The sequence below is a fragment of the Chelmon rostratus genome, chromosome 21 (genome assembly GCF_017976325.1).
Source record: "Chelmon rostratus isolate fCheRos1 chromosome 21, fCheRos1.pri, whole genome shotgun sequence".
NCBI classification, from domain to species: domain Eukaryota; kingdom Metazoa; phylum Chordata; class Actinopteri; order Chaetodontiformes; family Chaetodontidae; genus Chelmon; species Chelmon rostratus.
Genome location: NC_055678.1, coordinates 8,132,230 through 8,150,966, shown reverse-complemented (window position 1 = coordinate 8,150,966; position 18,737 = coordinate 8,132,230). Strand labels below are relative to the sequence as shown.

The 18,737-nt window shown below is 41.3% G+C and overlaps 2 protein-coding genes across 4 annotated transcripts; one reads left to right on the top strand and one right to left on the bottom strand.

Moving 5' to 3' along the window:
• Positions 1-5,906: 5,906 nt before the first annotated feature.
• Positions 5,907-12,729, bottom strand: chst3b (carbohydrate (chondroitin 6) sulfotransferase 3b). 3 transcript variants are annotated; one of them, XM_041963312.1, is made up of 3 exons: positions 9,262-12,459; positions 8,466-8,678; positions 5,907-8,277 (listed from the first exon to the last, which is right to left on the bottom strand). In XM_041963312.1, the coding sequence occupies exons 2-3, from the start codon at positions 8,543-8,545 to the stop codon at positions 7,056-7,058; spliced, it is 1,302 nt and encodes a 433-aa protein (XP_041819246.1). In that variant the 5' UTR covers positions 8,546-8,678; positions 9,262-12,459; the 3' UTR covers positions 5,907-7,055. The 3 variants fall into 3 exon arrangements, with proteins under 3 accessions (XP_041819246.1, XP_041819244.1, XP_041819245.1); XM_041963310.1 differs by lacking the exon at positions 9,262-12,459 and adding an exon at positions 12,466-12,729 and having other exon boundaries at positions 5,908-8,277; XM_041963311.1 differs by having other exon boundaries at positions 5,908-8,277; positions 8,466-12,459.
• A 1,018-nt stretch (positions 12,730-13,747) lies between these two features.
• On the top strand, positions 13,748-18,157 carry ghitm (growth hormone inducible transmembrane protein). Its single transcript, XM_041962944.1, has 9 exons — positions 13,748-13,809; positions 14,153-14,311; positions 14,643-14,745; positions 15,049-15,160; positions 15,268-15,409; positions 15,604-15,712; positions 15,934-16,122; positions 17,241-17,412; positions 17,518-18,157. The coding sequence occupies exons 2-9, from the start codon at positions 14,180-14,182 to the stop codon at positions 17,603-17,605; spliced, it is 1,047 nt and encodes a 348-aa protein (XP_041818878.1). The 5' UTR covers positions 13,748-13,809; positions 14,153-14,179; the 3' UTR covers positions 17,606-18,157.
• The last annotated feature ends 580 nt before the right edge of the window (positions 18,158-18,737 follow it).

Sequence of the window (18,737 nt, the reverse complement as noted above, 5' to 3'; positions counted from 1 at the left end):
CACAACGGCTAACTCTGTGGCGGTCGGCTAGTTTAGCTGTAGTTTACGACTGTTATTTTTCACAAAATGGATGAATATTTTTCCGACTCTGAGGTGGTGGACGATGACTTTGTTTTTGATGGACGTCCTTACCGTTTTGAGCCGGAGTACACGGACGAGGAGCTCGTTGAAAGGAGGACACGGAGGCAGAGAGAGGAACAGCTGGCCAAACAACAACAAACGGCTGCGCGTCCACGAGTAGACGGTAACTGGTGGTGTTCTTGTGGACAATGTTCATCGATGACAACAGAGGAGGAATGCCTCTGTTGCTCAGAGTAACTGACTCTATGAACCTAACCTGGTCGGGACCAGGTTTTACTCAAGGAACCTCGAGTTTCTCTGTGTCTCCGCCCTCTTTCAACCACACACCGTATTTCACTTCCTCATTCATTCATTCAGTCGGCAGACGAGTTTTGGCATAGTTCTGCCGTCTGTTATTAAAAAAAATCATTAAAAATATCAGTCAGTGGAAGTCCATTAGGCACAGTAGGTGGTGACTTTTTTCGTTAACATGGCATGTTAACGTCTTTTGATCATGATCCCGTGGATGAAGGTGCAGCGATACTGCGCAGAGAATTAAATATTCGTCGGGAGATAGTTTCCAGTGTTAGGCCACCACCCGTTCTTCGTGCATCTGCCTTCTTTCTGTTGGCTGAGTAAAAGTCTGTGTTAGTTTAAATATAGGCTTAATTATTTAACATAACATGATATAGATGAGAACACTTTTTTCATTTTTAAATTTTATTTCATTCGTTAACAAAAAACAAAACATTATATGAACACAATATAACCAATTTTACAATGAAAGGGAGCCACTTAATATTTACTTTACAATGTAAAACATGATCAAAATGAGGTAGCTACCTCGATGAGATCATGCCGAGGTCTTACCTGTTTCAACCATGTTTTTATATTTCATTTTAAGCTGCTGCCAAGTGCGCTTCTCCCCCGCGGGATTGCACCTAAATGAAATAAATTAATAGGCAACCATTCAAGCAGTTTTGCCCTGTAATATTATTGTGATTTCAAAGGACTACATTTATACTCGCGCATTGACCCGAGCAGCAATGTTCTCCCACGCCGTCTCCCTCTCCTTCGCAGCTGCAGCGGTGTTGGACTTCCGTCTAAAAACGTGTTCATATTCGCTGTATGAGCGCATTAAAATGTCTAATTTCCAGTGGCGTGAAGTACGCAGCCTTCCGCTTCCCCGTTGCCATGGTGAATCCTTAAATCGGGGTTCCATTGATGCTGTCTTTTTAAAGTTGTGGCGCACGCGCTTAACTCGAGGTGAACCTACTCTGAGTTAATCAAACTAACTCAAACCTGCTTTGTGAAACGGACCCCAGGAGATACGCGTCTGGATGTGTCAATAAATGTCTGTGTCACAACACTGGAGGATTTCCGCGCGATGATAAACTTCTGGCAAACAAAACCAAGGCAAATAAACAATCTATACATGTGTGTAAGCTACACGAAAAAACGTCTCCACCACAGCCCGGTTTATCCTCCAGTGTTGTGATACAGACGTTTATTGACACATCCTCCTCTGTTGTCATCGATGAACATTGTCCACAAGAACACCACCAGTTACCGTCTACTCGTGGACGCGCAGCCGTTTGTTGTTGTTTGACCAGCTGTTCCTTTCTCTGCCTCCGCGTCCTCCTTTCAACAAGCTCCTCGTCCGTGTACTCTGGCTCAAAACGGTAAGGACGTCCGTTGTATGAAGTCATCGTCCACCACCTCAGAGTCGGAAAAATATTCATCCATTTTGTGAAAAATAACAGTCGCAAACTACAGCTAAACTAGCCGACCGCCACAGAGTTAGCCGTGTTGTAGCTGGTCGCTCGAAAATGACGTCATCCACGTCAGAACGTGGTAGTTGTCTAGAGACACTGGATGTTGATAACATGCCACCACGGGCTCAGAGGGGAATACCGCCAGCATATCATAACAAAATATTGGAACATGAACGAGTTTCGCTGCAGATTATGCGTTTATAGAGGCTACGCACGGGTGCCCCAATTACTCGCATTATACGGATATACGCACCGCTCCTCTGGGGCTAATTTCTTCAAAATGACTCCAAATGCCACCAAAGTTGTCTGGGTGTCTAAATGGTCGTAATTAATGCTACAAATAAAGTCCAGGTTGTAAAAAACGAAAGTTATCCTTTAAAGCATTAACAAAATTCAAACACTAAGTAGTCGAAACACGATCGAGTTGACCCTTTTTTGTAAAGAAGCAGGATTTTTGGATTGTTTTGAGCTGCACATTTTTGGCAAACACCTCACAGAGAACATCAAGGCGTTATTATAAGGATGAAAATCACTCACTGCATTTTTTTAAGCTACCACACTCATCACAATTATTGTTATGTCGCGTCTTTATACATTTTGGTGGCTGTAACGGTCAGACAGCTTGAGCCTCTGCCCATGTCTCGGGGGCGCTTCTCACATGTTTTGCTGAATCTAAATTCAGAGAAAATGGGTGTCCATTTCCGTTCTGTCAGAGGCTTTTATGGCGTGGTCAGCCACAAGGGAGTACAAAAAAAAAACAAAAACAACACAAAAAGTCGCGTTGTGTGTCATGTCACAAAGAACTTTAACAATGTCACTCATGATAAAAATACATTAATATCTTCAGTGCAGATTAGCCTAATTGTGATTTCAAAAGTCGTCTGTGACACAGCGTGATGACACAGTTGCTGACTTCCTGCTGAAAGATGATTGGACACATAGATAAGGAATATAGCGAGGGACGTACATAGAAAACGTTGCGGCTCCTTGATAGGTTTGTGCTGTTATAGTGAGTGAAACTGTGGTTCATGCTCATTTCTACACTGCCTTTAGCCACGTTCACAGGAAACACATCAGCTGTGGCACACAAACTAAACCACATCAGATCTTTGATGTCTGTCTATGCAGCACTCATAAATCCCCAGGTTACCATTTCCTGTTTGAGCTGAAAATTAGAAAAATGTCTGGCTTTAATAACAGCGAGACAGATCATGTGACATTTGATCCCATGTCAATAAATGCCAGCGAAAAAAGCAGGTTTTATTGCCAGCATTTTATTGTAAAGCAGCATGATATTGGCCAAGAAGTGCTTCCGATGCAAACTTTGCCATAGGGCTTCATGCAACTTCTGCTGATACACTGGAAAACTGCCCATATGGATTTTATGCATCGTTGGGAAATGACCAAAGATGAGAGAAAACTCAATAATAGTGACATTTCCAATGCACCGGTTTTATATGACAGATATAAAACTGCTTAATTTGTCTCCTCATCACTCATCAGCTGCGTACAGTGAGTGCCGTGCATTGAAATTCTGTGCCCACTCCTCGCACAGTCACTCATTATCACATGCAACAACCTGAGTTTTATGAATTGCTTTCCCCAGTGTGAGATAATTTACTGTGTATTTAGATTTATGTCTCCTCCTCAGCCATCATTATCACCTGCAACAGCACGAGTTTTATGCGTAGCTCGGAGACACGTCTGAGCTAACTCAATTTTGTGTCCGTTTATCAAAGATCTTACAGCACGGTGTCATTCAGATCTTCTGCTCAGCCTGTTTTGCATATTTCAAACCCCTCATGGTTGATGTGGCAGGGCACCATATAACAGAGCAAGAGGGTGGGGTTACCTAAATGCCCTCATTTTACTGCAGAGGGGGGGTGGGAAGGCTTTAATTCAGTGGAAAGTGGTTATTCTATATTTGCTCCAACCATACAGTTACTCCACCCTCCACACGTCCCACATAAAGCCACTCCAATATAAGAGTTTATGAATGCTGAATCTCTCCTTATTAGGTTTCAACTCAGACGCTGCAGACCTGGGAACACTTTTTGCTCAAATAGAACACCCAGCCCAAACTAACCACATAATGATCTGTTGATATGAATGAAATACTTCAAATGCAATGAGGGGGCTTTGCTTAGCAATGTGTGAGAGCTCAGATGAGTGAATTAATAAATATTTAAACAAAAAAAAATCACTTTTTGTGTAAAAAAGAATCAGGCAGAAAGAAAGAGACTGCATAAATGACAGCCTTCCTGCATTTCTGTAAGCGGGTGGGGTCAGGTGGACGAAAATGACTGGAACCACATTATATGTAAAGTTGAGGTAATTACTAGGTTTGCAGACTTAAATAGCTTGGCCCACAGTGGTAAACACACTGAAAGGCAAGGCAGCCTCCACAGTATCCTTCCTTCTTGCCTCCTCTGAGAGAAACAAGTCTTAGCTTAAACATTTGGTTTAGGTAGAACAAAAAAAAAGCCAGAAACCTCAATTAACCGCCCATACAAAGAGTAAAGAGGTTTGGAAATCAGTGAGTGGTTGTGTTTCACAAATAAAACTGTTCATGTTTCTTTTCTAGTTGTATTTCTTTGCACAAAGTACAACACAGCTCAACAAACTCTTAAATGCACACAAATAGTGAACCAAATAAAAGGAATATCTTAAGGTGCTAGTATGCTCTATCCGATGAGCTTGTCAGATGGTTGAATACACACACACACACACACACACACACACACATTCCAATGTTGGATTTGGGGGGGTCGAACAACACATCATACAAGTTAGTTCCTTTCTAGCATAACCCTGCCCTTAAAGTCCAATGCAGTATAACAAAAGCTACCTTTGTGAGATTTTTGTTTGCTTTTTAGCCATGTTAGCAGAGTGGTTTCAGGGATGTCATTCTGTTGGTCCACCACTTTGTTCCAGACTGAAATGTCTCAAAAACTATTGGATGGCTATGACGTTCAGTGCAGATATCCATGCAGCCCAAATGATGAATCCTATACTGTTCGTCTTGCTACCCCATGAAGTTGACATTTATGTTTTTTCAGTGAAATGTTTTTGAAAATTACTACATGAATTTCCATGTCAAATTTCATGCCAATTCACATAATACCACACATTCATGGTCCCCTCAGGATAAATGATAACTTGAACTTTTCTTCCAATGCCAACATGAAGTCAAATCTTTAAATTGTCCAGTATTTTCTTTTATGACCAAATAACCATGTTGTGAACATCGTAGCCATCATCATGTTAGCATTTCTCATTGTGAGCATGTTCGTATGCTGATGTTAGCATTTTACCTCAAAGCACCACTGTGCCTGAGTACAGAGTCACCGAGCCATTAGCATGGCTGTAGACTTTTAGTCTTATGAGTGTGTCAGGGAGGTGTTGATTCAAATGTGGTCGTTTTTGAGGCTAGAGTTTGTAGTGTTGTTAAGCAAATAATCTGTGAATGCTCTTTCAGTGTTGCTGAGTCTACAACCTCGATTCCAGGAAAGTTGGGACGCTGTGTACAAAGTAAATAAAAACAGAATAACATCATTTGCAGACAAGCTGTGTTTACCTGCAACAGTTTTTACGAAGTGTTCCTGAGCCCAGGTGGTAACATCCTTTATCCAATCATGTGTTCACAAAGTGGTGAACCTCGCTCCATCCTCGCTTGTGAGCGACTGAGCCTTTCCAGGATGCCCCTTTCATCCCAATCATGATACTATCACCTGTTACCAATCAACCTGTTTACCTGTGGAATGATCCAAACAGGTGTTTTCAAAGCATTCCGCAACTTTCCCAGTCTTTTGTTGCTCTTGTCCCAGCTTGTTTAAAATGTGTTGCTGCCATCAAATTCAGAATAAGCAGATATTTACAAAAATCAACGAAGTTGTTGAGGTCAAAAATTAAATATATTGTCTGTTTTCAACTGAGTATATGTCACTAATTGTTTATTGTGTAGTGTACTGAGTGGTGCTCCTTTAATTTTAAACCACCTGGGGGACTTCTGAACATCTTTTACACATTTGCTTTTTTTTGTGCTGATGCTTCTTAGCTTCTTTGACCATTATAAAAGAGAAGTGACAGAAATGACAAAATGCAGAAGTTGTGGTTGAATGTAAAACTCTTTCAAATTAACTAAATAACAGTTATGCCACAGTTATGGATGCAGTATTTTCACGCCCAAAGTGAGATGTTTAGCAGTTAATGTGAAAGAAAGTTTATTGTAACAGACAGAATGCAAAAGGAGCAGACTGGAAACATCAGCAAACAGTGTGGTAAGCCAAAGTATCAGGGCCTCTTTTTATCACCAGCCAAAAGACTTGTGTCAACAGACAGAGAACTGCCGACCAACCTCGCACAATCCTGCAAACCAGCTGCAGTTGGAATGCATACAGTGGCAGTGTAAACATCTGTTTTTACAGAATGGGTCCTTACAGTCCCGACGACAACTTCAAACCACTTTTGGCTGATTACAAACATGCATGTACAGCAAACTACACTATACGTGTGCAAGAAATGAACCTGTGGAGCACATTCAGAGCTGGAGTCATTATGACTTTTAGCAAAGAGAAGAATAAATAAATAAGCATGGGACATTTCCTCTGAATCCTGTGTTGACATAAGCTGGCAAAACACTAGTATTCCCTCTTCCTGCAATGAATATTGCTGTACAAAGCAATTCATTTTTTGGCTATGCATAAACATTTCAGTTCAAGTTTCTTGGTGTAAAAGCAGCTTATGTTGCTAACTTAGAAGTTGCTGGACAAAAATAATTAATGGTGATTCCTGGAAGTGTTTAAAACAGCTCATTATTGTTCACAAATCCACAGCTATCTCCCTCAGGACCTCCTATATTTGCCAAGGAAATAAATTTTGACAGACTTGCAGGACAAGCCAGCAATACAGTTTGTGTTGAACAGAGAAAATAGTCCAGAGTGCAAAAACAACGATAGCTTTCTGTTTTCACCAAGCTGTACCCACATGTGAAGTTTCAGTATTGTTTCAAACACCCTAGCTTCAACAGTTAAAAGCTTAAATGTGTTTTCCACTCAACAAAACATTTTCTTCATCAAACTGTTTTAAATAGTAAAAAACTTTAAATAGGACGCTATCAGAAAATATATAGCTCTCAGTATCAGGATAAAAGACCCTAATAAATATCATTCCAGAGTTTGCTGAAAGGTTGTTTTTTCCTGCATCCATGTTCGTCAGAGTCTATAAAAAGTTGAACACTTTGTCCTCAATCAAGCTAATGGACTTATCTGTTAGCATTTCTTCACTGCTTACAGATTTATACCCAAAAAGCTTGAGCGTTGGCCCACAAACGTTCTGCACAACCTGGGCTATTTTGAATGGTAAACTGAACCTCCATTTCTCTACTTGTTCAGAGGAGTTTTTCTGTGTGGAGTAAACACCACTGGTCTTCTTGGAGGCCTGGATGTTCTTCAGGATCCAGGATTTCACTTGTGGAGTGAAGGGGATTCCAGTAAACCGGTACATTTCATTTGCCTTCCTCATGGGGAACCGAGCGATGTCCTCGTACCTCACCAGCATGTAACGCCTGCGCAGCCACGGTGGCTGTCTGAGGCCGATCTCAGCGGACATCCTTATGTTGTCGCAGTTCCCTTTCAGCTTTCTCACTTCATCATCATCAATGGGCACATCCCCATCCATCGCCCACTGCTTCCAGTTCCTGTATTTGGCCTCAAAGGCCACCATGCGCGAGGCTAGTACTGCCCGAGGATCCCGAACCAGCTGAATGAACTTTACATCAAGGCGTGGGTCCTCAGCCAGAGGACGGAGGGTCTCAAGCTGGCGCACTCTCACTGACTTGATGGCCCTGTGATCCTTCTGGAGGCAGGACTCAGACGCCATGGTCAGGTTCAGGGGCCCACAGCGTCTGGTCCTGCAATGATAAGGTTCAAAGACCCCTTTGATGGGAGGACTACAGACCGAGTCCTCACACAGAGAGCTGCTGGACTCCCTACGGAAGAGGGCCGCGGTGATGTGGTCCACAGGGTGGGGTTCGATGAAACTCTCCAGCAGGGAGAAGTCACACAGGAAGAGCTGCTTGAGCACGTCGCGGTACGCCTTGGCTGCCACTGTGGCGTTGGTGCCACCAGTCTCCAGTGTCAACATCTTCTCCACATGCCACAACGGCTCAAACAGGTAGAACATGTTGCCGCCCTGCTGGTTGAAAAACTCGCCAACAAACGAGGAGCCCGTCCTGGTGGTGGCTAACAGGAGGATGTGTTTCCTGCCCCTCCTCGCCACCCCCTGGTGCTCGCTGTAGTTCTCCAGGCGCCGCTTCATCAATGTGGAGTCCATCTTGCTGAGAGAGGTTAAGGAACCATTGTGCTTCTGCAGTATGTGGGAGAAACCACTGGGCTGGAGGGGGGTCTGGGGGGTCTGCTTTAAAGTGAGCTTATCTGACACCCTGAAAGTGCAAGAGGAGTCACAGTTATATTATCAGAAGTCATAGTCTTGTTATTAAATTAATATTTGAAGTAATTTTGCATTCCTCAAGAAGTTTTTGTGAAACATCTGTTTATAGCTGAGGAGAAATACACATTCACAAACCTGCAAATCACAAAAGCACTCCATTCATCACTGAAATGGACTTACCTTGAGATAATGTTGTTTTCCTTCTCAATGATAACAAGTGTCACAAAAAAGACGATGGATATTGTGTATTTGATCCTCATTCTTGGATGTAGCTGTGCCTGGATATGCTTTTACAGACTGCTTAATAGGTTCTGCCAATCTTGCAAGTCTCCAGTCGCCTTCTTAAAGAGCCTTCCAGTTATTTGTATTCCCCGATGTAGGCGATGTTTCACCCTGTAAATGAAATGAACTTCAATCTGTCAGTTACACATTTTGCACATTTGAGCACGGCTGTGAGTAACTGCTGGAGTCTCAATTCTTTCTGTCGAAACTCTTTCAGGTATTTATTTTAACTACTCATTGAAATGGGGAAGTTGACAGCCTTTTGTTGCATCTGTTAATCTGCCCTGTGATGCAGAGTCATGCCTCTTTTCTTCCTGTATTTATTAGGCATGCAAAGCACCACCGCACTGTTCTGCAAAACCAGTGATGGAGACATTTACTCGGAGACAAAAATACCGTATCTTAAGAAGTTAAGAATAGAAAATAGCTGAGTGTGTTGTACTGGAATCTAAGCCAGTTCTTCCCACGAGGAAGTCCTTGTTATCTTTAAGTGCACCAGTGCATTTCAGGAACATGCCCACCCACCATGCAAGAATAAAGCCTGGTGCACGTAGAAAAACAGTGTTTATAAGGGCTTTGTAGAGGTTATTTAAGGAATGGGGAGAAAAACAACTGCAATCAAGCACAATTTTGTAATTAAACTGCACTTCTACAGCTATAAAGCTGCCTGCCTGCGTTAGAGTGATAATCCTACCTCCCACTGATAGGTAGCAGACCAGCCTGTGGTCCAAACTGCCAGCTGCTCCTCCATGTCAACACTGGGAGGAGATCTTTTCAACAGAGGCCCTCAGTGACCTGGGTAACTCGTACAGTAGACCATCTGGTAGTTGGCTGATGGCTTGCTGCTTCCTCACAACATGCCACTGTGCTTCTAAAACCCTGACTGAGACTGAGGGGGACGCATGTCCAAACACTCCAAAGTGTAACTGCACAGTGCTGAAATTGAAGGGGAAGGCTTGCCTGTCATGGCGATATAAATTGTTGTGCTCTGAGCCTGCAGGCCATTCAGTACTTCCGTTGGTCTGTAGAGGGCAGGCATTGAGTAGTCAGATGAAGATAAGAGTGGATTTAATTACGCTTGTTTGGAAATGTCTCGCACATTCCTGAAAGATTGATATTACTTCACTTTTAAGATAACGGCAGCTTGTCTCAGACTAATCTTCAGATTTCCGCATAATCCTGCCTTACGCTTCTGCCAGTGAAAGGGTCAATAACACGGCAAGAGTAAATGAGGCAGTCTGCACCCTGAGGACATTGGCAAAGTGTTATTTTTATGTGTGCCCACAAAAATGCTTAAGTTAGGGTGTGCAGTCGGTCTTTTAAAATCCCAAAATCAGACGTCTGCGCTCATGAAAGCATTTGCTTTTTGGACGTGTCAGGTGCCACACACAGTATCCTGAGTATGATCGGGATTTCTTGTGGATCACTATTAAATTATTGCAGGTCTAGCCTCTGGGGGGCCGGCACATTAGTGAAACCTCTGCTATCAGCAGAGCGAGCAACTCACTCACTCGCAGCGAGGTAGTCATATGTTTGACACGAAACAAGAAGCACTGTGGAGGAAGTCCAAAGATGACCAGGTCTGAGGGTCAGCGTTCACATCCTGTTCCGACCTCTGTCCTGGGCCAGGTTTGAGCACAGACGCCAAGCCAAAGGACTGCAGTCTAAACATAGGGAATGGTTGGACACTGCATGCGAAATTCTCTGAGAGGGAATGGGAAGTTTACAGCTCCAATAGCAAGCACTGTTGACGTGGAACGGCAAGTAATGAAAAGGTGAACAGCCTGAAAAAAATCAGCTGTCTTGCACCACCCTGCCGCATGCCACAACCACAAAGGTCTCTTTACACTGGAGTGACTCTGAACCTCCTTTGGGATGAGAGCGCAGAACATAAACTCCCAGGTCAATGACTAACCCCCCTGGATGTTACAAGTCATGTAGAAGCAGTCACAGACAGCTGTACCAAAGGAAATGACTAGTTCTTTAGTCCTCAGTAGTCGTTTAATGAATGCAGTCATGGTTTGTCAGAGTAAACCAGCAGAAGATCTGAGAAAATCTACAGTTATTGTACAACATGTGTGTCCTGCAGTTTATTTTCTGCTGTGACTGCACCTGATTTGGCCTCATGAATAAGACACAAGCAAATGATTACTGTTGAAGAAGTTGATTGACAGAGATTTACAGTACTAACAGCGTATTTCTGTGTATGTTTTTAAGCCGTTTTAGGTCTCTCCATATGTGAATAAAATAAACAGAAGAAGCTGGATCAACAGTTCATCAAGAGAATAAGTCATCTGAGGTTTTGTCATTTATATGGTAAATTTGATGTACACCAATTATCTCAGCTTATTGCATCTGCTGTGTAAAATAAAAAACACACATGAGCAGACATTCTTGAATATTCACAGACCACTGAGGCATATGACACTTTTGATCATCTGCTCATAACAAAACCGCCACTTCACCATTTATCATCTTGCTGCAAGTGTTTTTCATAGCTGCCTTTTATTTGAGGTTAAATCTTATGTGAAGACAAATTAAACACAAACCAGTCAGCCACACTTACAAGTGCACACTATAGTATTGCAAATGTACAATGTATATATTTACAGAAGATCCCATTCCAGTCAGTTGTAATCTGTGGCAAAGAGATAAAGGGATCCTCTCTGTGTGATAATTATGATGTGTCTCGATTTTCAAAAGTAGTTGTTCTATACCAGTTATATTGTGGCATTTATCTTTGTGATATTTCTGTTTTAAAGTTATTGTGAGCAATGCTACAAATCATTGAAGGACAGTTGTACAGTAGATTTGTACTCTACTATGCCTGATAGCTGTAGCTACTAAAGTGCAAATTAAAAATTTCACATACAGAACACATCATCAATGTACAAAATAGGATGTATTGTTAAACCATTTTTAATTAGCTACTTAAATTATTTCAGATATTTACCAGAATTCACTGAAGTAGCCAAACACGGATATTCCCACATCATTATTTTATCTGTAACCTTCTGAATTTACTATCCAGACAGTGTAATGAAGGCGCTCATTTAAGAAAGGTGGGTTAAACTTTTGGCCAGGTCTTTGTTAGAGATGATCGTAAATGCTCATTCATTCATTCATTCATTCATACATACATACATACATAGATAAACAGATAGATAGACAGAAGTGGATCTCACCTAAAATTCCTTAACATAGTGTGACTACATCAACAAGGCATTTGACAGTCAGCATCTCATTACTTTAGAATAAACTGCTTTTCATAGCTGCAGTGCCACTTGACCTTATCAAAATAGGCAGCTCAGCTGTGTCAGGGTGTCTGGGGTGAGTACATGCAGGCAACAGGTTTAATTTCAGATGTGAGCGTAGGCGAGATTCATGCTTGTTTGGTAAATATCTCTCAGACAATGCATTGAGGCAGTGTAATTCTACACTCGGTGGGTAGGTGCAGTGGTCATGCAGCACATTTGTAATTTAAAACGCATGCATGATATGACTAATTCCAGAGCAGTGATTTTGAAAGTAACTTTGCTGTTATTGTCTCACCGTATTTTTAACCTGATTAAAAACAGGAACTGAAAGAGGGGAAAGTCCAACTTCGGTGATGCTATGAAACAGTGCTAACAGACCAGAGTCCGTGCATAGCGTGCGCTGCGTTTTAAAGGTCTTAAGGACAAACTGTCCAAAGTGAAATCATGCTTTCTCAATGACAAGCCCCTATAGAAAATTCACTTTCCCTGAAGCGACTTTTTGTAAGAGAAGAACAACAGTTTTGCGGTTATTTTTAGAGGGTGTAGAATGTGTTTTTAGAGCTTAATAATCCTCCCCTGAGATATTAGTTTCTAGGTTTTAGTTATTTATAAGGACCAGTTTGTCCGCTCTTCATACCCACCATCATGATGAGCTGCGGTGTCTGAAGGCGTCCGCTTCGGTTCATCCGTGAAGTTGATCAGCCTTTCCTCAGAGAGCGACTCCGGGTAGAAATTAATTCCATTACTTCCAAAGAATACTTCAGTTGTGAGACAAAAAACAGGCCAATCCAAAAAGAGCACTGTTTTTAGTAAGGAAAGCCTGTGGATCAGATGGGATCATGTTTGAGGAGGCTGCAGGTCGGGCTGCCCAGTGAGCTGAATGACAAGTTTGTGCAACGGTTGCGAGTCAGTGAATCAAATGGGAAAGTTTGGTCCCAAGATGCGGAGCTTCAAGCGGGAGGCGCACTGTCACCACCCCTCACAGACCCTCTGCTTCTCTGTAATAACAGGCCACAGAGCAAACACACTTTATACACATAATCCACATGTGAAACAATGTGAGGATAATTAACAATGTGTTGGTCTGATGCTGCTGCAATGTGCTGCTGGAATTTCGACCTTTAAAAAAAAGTTTTTTGTAGTTATTGATGTAGTCGCAGCAAAAAAGGCAAGCACTCCACCTAGTGGAAGAAAGCAGTGTGCGTCTCAACTATTCCTCTCTACGTGGACAGAATACGATCATTTGAAGTCAAAGTCAAAGTCAGCTTTATTGTCAATTCTGCAGTATGTACAGGACAAACAGAGAATCGAAATTGCGTTACTCTTCAACCTTTTGTGACAGGACATATATTAAAAAAGAGAAATAAAAACTGTACAATCTAAATAAAAACTGTACAATCTAAACAATGAAACATTGAGAATGTAATGTAATTATTATTTATTATTATTATATAATTAATATAATTAATTAATGTAATGTAAAGTGATTATTATTACGTTAAAGGAAAAAACATTTTGCTTAAGTACTGTACTTCTACTACATTTCAAGGGGAAATATAGTTTTGTACCCCACTACAGTAACGTTGCAGGTTAAGATTTTGTGTGTTTATATGAACAAAAGAGCAAGAAAAAAACAGTTAATGCATTTTTTATTTTTTATTATTTAGATCATACTTAGCTTACTTTACTAGCATACTTTTACTTGTAGTTTTACTTTAAGTACCCTTTGTTGGTAAAACACTATGGACTTTAATGTAAGTAAAACATTAATGAAGGTCTTGCTATTTGCTACGTTTGGAATAATCCTTCGACCACCGATTACAGTTTTATATGATTAGGAAATACAGTCCGATGTAGAACTACAATTCCCATCATCTTGTCGCGTAATGATGACGCACGTAGAGAAATTTCACGAAGGTTGCAAAGCGCTTGCGTCAGAAAGTTGCGCACTTGTTCGTAGAAAGGTGAAAGACGTTGCTCTCTCGGTATGTAACGTAAATTTAAATTTATTTACATACAGTACATCACAAAGTTCATTGTTGATGGTTACATTTAGCTGAATTGTTGAGACTATTCGCCGTAATACCGGTAGTCCCCAAATACTAATACGAAGCGAGTGTTTAACGTTACGTAGCTACGTCGTGCTAGCTAACGTTAGCTAGCTTAGGTAACTGACGTTATATGTTTATGATGGTGAAGTTCATTTTCTTTAGTAACTGCTCAGTGTTATTGTGACAATACTATAACTTTGTAACTCATCGTGACAAATACAAAATAACGTATTGAAACAAAAATGTCAGTCTTGTAAACGTTGTGTTTATCCGTCAGACTGATACAGGATAATATATTGTGACCATGTTGGTGGCGAGGCTGACATGCCTGAGGAGTCTCCCTCTCGCCGGGCTCCGTCCTGTACTGTCACAGGGCTCCCCAGCACTGAGAGCACCCATCCTGAAGGCCTGCCCACCCCTGCTCAGGCCCCAGCAGGTAAAGTTAACTCCGACCGGCTATTCGTGGCTCTCTAGCATTTCTCCAAGCATTCTGATTACTATATTACATGGCAAAATTTTAATTGCATCACATTGAATCACCTTTGTTCTCAGTCGACGTTTCTCTCAAGCAGACTGCAAGCAAAACACTTTGACTGTGAAAAGATCAATAAGTTCAATAAAATGGTGTATCCACACCTTGCCAGTGCGTAGGGAGATTGATATTGGCCTAATGCATGTTGCTCACTCACTGATTGATTGTAGTTTGTAATGATGATGCTGGGCATGAAATTGTAGCTAGTTTCTAACTTCTGTATTTCTTTCATTAGGGTTTTTCCTCTAAGGCCAGATTTGGTTTCCGCCGTGCAAGGACAACCAGGGACCAGCTCAAAGAAGCAGCTTTTGAGCCAGCAACAGATACCGCCATCAGAAGTAATCACTATTACATACAGTAGTTAAATGTACTATTACATGCTGTTACACAGACTGTACTGTTACATAACTCAAGTTGTATGCTATACACTCTCTGAAATAAGCAACAGTGGTGCCAAATTGTAATGAGCTCACATAGTTTGGAGCTTTCTTCCAAAATTTCCTTTTTGACGCACAAATCAAACCTTTAACCAGTGACTGCGACTGTGTTTATACCAATTTTTGGATATTTAGGTTTATTACGTATAGCTATAAAAAACACATTTTAAAGTGTGTTTAAAATAGTCATTGTTGTGTCCACAGTTGACAGTATGGGAAGAATAATTCTGGCTGGCGGTGCGGCGGTTGGCCTCGGAGCGCTGTGCTACTATGGACTCGGCATGTCCAATGAAATCGGCGCCATTGAGAAAGCAGTGTGAGTAACAGCTTTTGGTACCGGCAGCGCTTTAATCTTAATTCGAAGCACATGTCTATGTGAAAGCGGGAGCTCCCTGTTCACCCGGCTCTTCCCTCTCTGTGCAGGATCTGGCCTCAGTATGTGAAGGACCGGATCCACTCCACCTACATGTACTTTGCAGGCAGTGTTGGACTCACAGCTTTGTCGGCTGTAGCAGTAAGCAGGACTCCGGCACTTATGGGTCTGATGATGAGAGGATCCTGGCTGGTAAGAATTATAACCTAAGTCGACCCAACAGAAAAAGATGTGTGTTTTTAGGTGCTCACCATTTACTTAAAATTAAATTGACGTCTAAAACACCACAGGGCTGGTTCAGTAATATCTGCACTATTCAATGGATACGTGACATTTATAGGTGTGTTTACAGGTTATTAATATGTCGGATGTTTGTTCCAACCCAGGCTATTGGAGCAACTTTTGCCGCTATGATTGGTGCCGGCATGCTGGTCAGGTCCATTTCATATGAGCACAGCCCAATGCCCAAACACCTTGCTTGGATGCTCCATGCAGGTTTGTAGCACACTGCCTAGTGGAAAATTGTTTAACTGTGGTGTTGCATCAGGAGGCACAGTTATTTCTGTTATGTATTTGCCTTACTTGAACACCAGAGGGCAGTCATGTAAAGGCTCAGAGTAACGCCTGCTATTTGAAGCAATGTATAGGGCCGATTGTAGTTGTTGTTTGTTTTGGGTGTGGTATTCAGTTGTGTTTTTGCTTTATTTATTGATCAGGTGTAATGGGGGCCGTCATCGCTCCCCTCACTCTCCTGGGCGGACCTCTGATGATGAGAGCCGCCTGGTACACAGCAGGCATCGTGGGAGGTCTGTCCACTGTGGCCATGTGTGCCCCAAGCGAGAAGTTCCTCAATATGGGCGGGCCATTAGCTGTGGGCTTTGGAGTGGTCTTCGCTTCCTCTATTGGTTAGTATAATACAGTTTCACCTCACGACCCCTGTCTCAGGTGCACTGCAGACTTACTGAATGCTACAAGTTAAATTCAATGCAATATAATCGAGAAAGGCCAGTTTCAGTAATAGATCCATGAGGATGAAGGCTCATCAGACACCACGTTCACAGCATTTTATTATGCTACGAGACAAGATTTAACACCTCTGGAAAGTTACCACGGTGACAGTCCTTTTATTCGCCATCTTGACGGTTGAGAGGCAAACAGTAGAAAATTGCCGTTCACAATATAAAGTAATCTACCAGGATTGTGTTTTTGTTCTCTGCGTCAGCACACTCACTGTGCCACCTCAGTGACTCAATGAAATCTATATATCTCTACATTACCTTTATATATAGACTGAACATCTAGAGTGCAGCATGTAAACTAAAGTGTAGCATTTACATTACAGTGGTTCTGTGTTTATGACATAATGTGCACTTGGTGACTGAACATTATTACACTGAACATTTAAAGACTACATTACTACATTTAAGTAGTTAACACCAGGTATTAGGTGGGTTTTTTTCTCACCACGATTTCACCCCTTTGTAATAAGATCAAAATCCACCTATCCAGATTATTTATGCAAATTAATTCAGTTGGCATCACACAGAAGGAGAATATCAGTGTTCTGCTTGAATTCATTTGCATGAACTACAGAAATTAACTGGTGTAAAATGATACATAGCTCCATCTTATCATGATCATGGCACATGCAATAATGCAGGCATTTTCTATTTAGATTGTGCTTGACTTCTTCTAATGGATGTCATTGGTGTTTAATATCGTGGGAAATATAACGATGTAAAGATGTAAAGGCATGTCAGCTTGTATTTCCACAAATACACAGTTTCATGTACTTTGATGTTGACTTGATCTGTACTCAGCCATCTACAACTTGATATAACTGTAGTTTATATAAAAAGTTCAAATTAATTAAAATAATTTGTAGTTCACTTATACATATACTATGAACTATAAGAAGGTGGCTGATACATGAGATACATGTGCAGGTCTCTATGCTTTGAATCCACAACAGCACAGAATCTGTACTTGTCAGTCTCACAGTGAATGGTCCTGTCTTCCTCAGGGTCAATGTTCCTGCCCCCCACCTCAGCGTTTGGAGCAGGCCTGTACTCCGTGGCCATCTATGGTGGTCTGGTCCTGTTCAGCATGTTCCTCCTCTATGATACACAGAAGGTCATCAAGAGAGCCGAGACGCACCCACTCTATGGTGTACAGAAATATGACCCCATTAACGCGTAAGTCGCTCCAGAGAATATTCAAATATGCTTTTAGATGCACGTTTCTGCAGGCTAATGTTATGTTATTTATTGCACCATCTCATGTTCTGTTGAATCTTACAGATGTATGGGGATTTACATGGACACATTGAACATCTTCATGAGACTGGTGATGATCCTGTCTGGCGGCGGCAGCGGCAGAAGGAAGTGAACAGCAGCATCCTGACTCCAGCTTCAGCTTACCCTTCCACAGAGCTTAACAAAATCAAGTTTTATGTTTAGCATCATATACCAGGTGTTATCTCTTAGTGACACGTGTCATGTAACTGGTAAATAAACATGAGTGCTCTGAAAGTGTGCGAAGAGGAGAACTGCACAGAAAAAATTAAGAGCTCTTACCTTGATTGTTGAAGCATCTTTTCTATCCTGGGAGTTACAGACAGGTTAAATCTGACTGACAGCACCAGTTCTCCTGCCTCAGATGTTCTTTGTATTCTTTATGTTTTATATTTATTTCCACATCGTGGTGTTTCTGTTCCCAGTAAGAATGAGAGTTTGAGAATATATGGTATATGCAAGGCCACATATTTCAACAGTGCACTGCTCCAGACTCCTAGTCCAGTAAATGGCTGTTCTTTATGCACTTGCTTCATTATACAGTGCACTTCTGTGATAGGTTTAAGAGATTGGCTCTAGTTCTATATTTCCAAGAAAATATGCAGTCATTAAAAAAATGGAATCAGTTAATAAACAAGTAAAGTGATGTTTTTTTGTGAAATGTTGTTTTTAGTAAATGGGTTGCTTATCCCTTTTTGATAATTGATCTTAAAATCCAGCAGAGGACAAGCTGACATGATCCCTGATATAAACGTTCTGACTTGTCACACTAGGAAAAGCTCTTTTATTATGATAGTACAAATAATAATGGCTGAATTGTATTTAGCTGCTCCAATGTCAGGGTGCTGGTATTGTGCATGCTGGTTAACTGCACATTCATGGCTCACCAGGACATTTGAACAGAGCAGAGCTTCTGTTAATGTTATTAGTAACACGTGCTTCTGTGCTACTATGGCAAGTCAGTAATGTGGGAAAACACATGGTCATTAAATTATAAAAAGTTACCCAATAATTATTTAGATGATTGTTGTTTTCATTAACATAAACGAGTGGATGCATATCCACTATGATCTTTAGGTGAAACTCATATTTGCCTTTTTTTGTGCTCATATATTTCATATATATATATATATATATATAAATCATTCTGACCCTGTGGTCTAATAAGTTCTTCTTTAATTGGTAAATTATTTTCATGGAAAGCAGCATGATGAGCATTTATTATA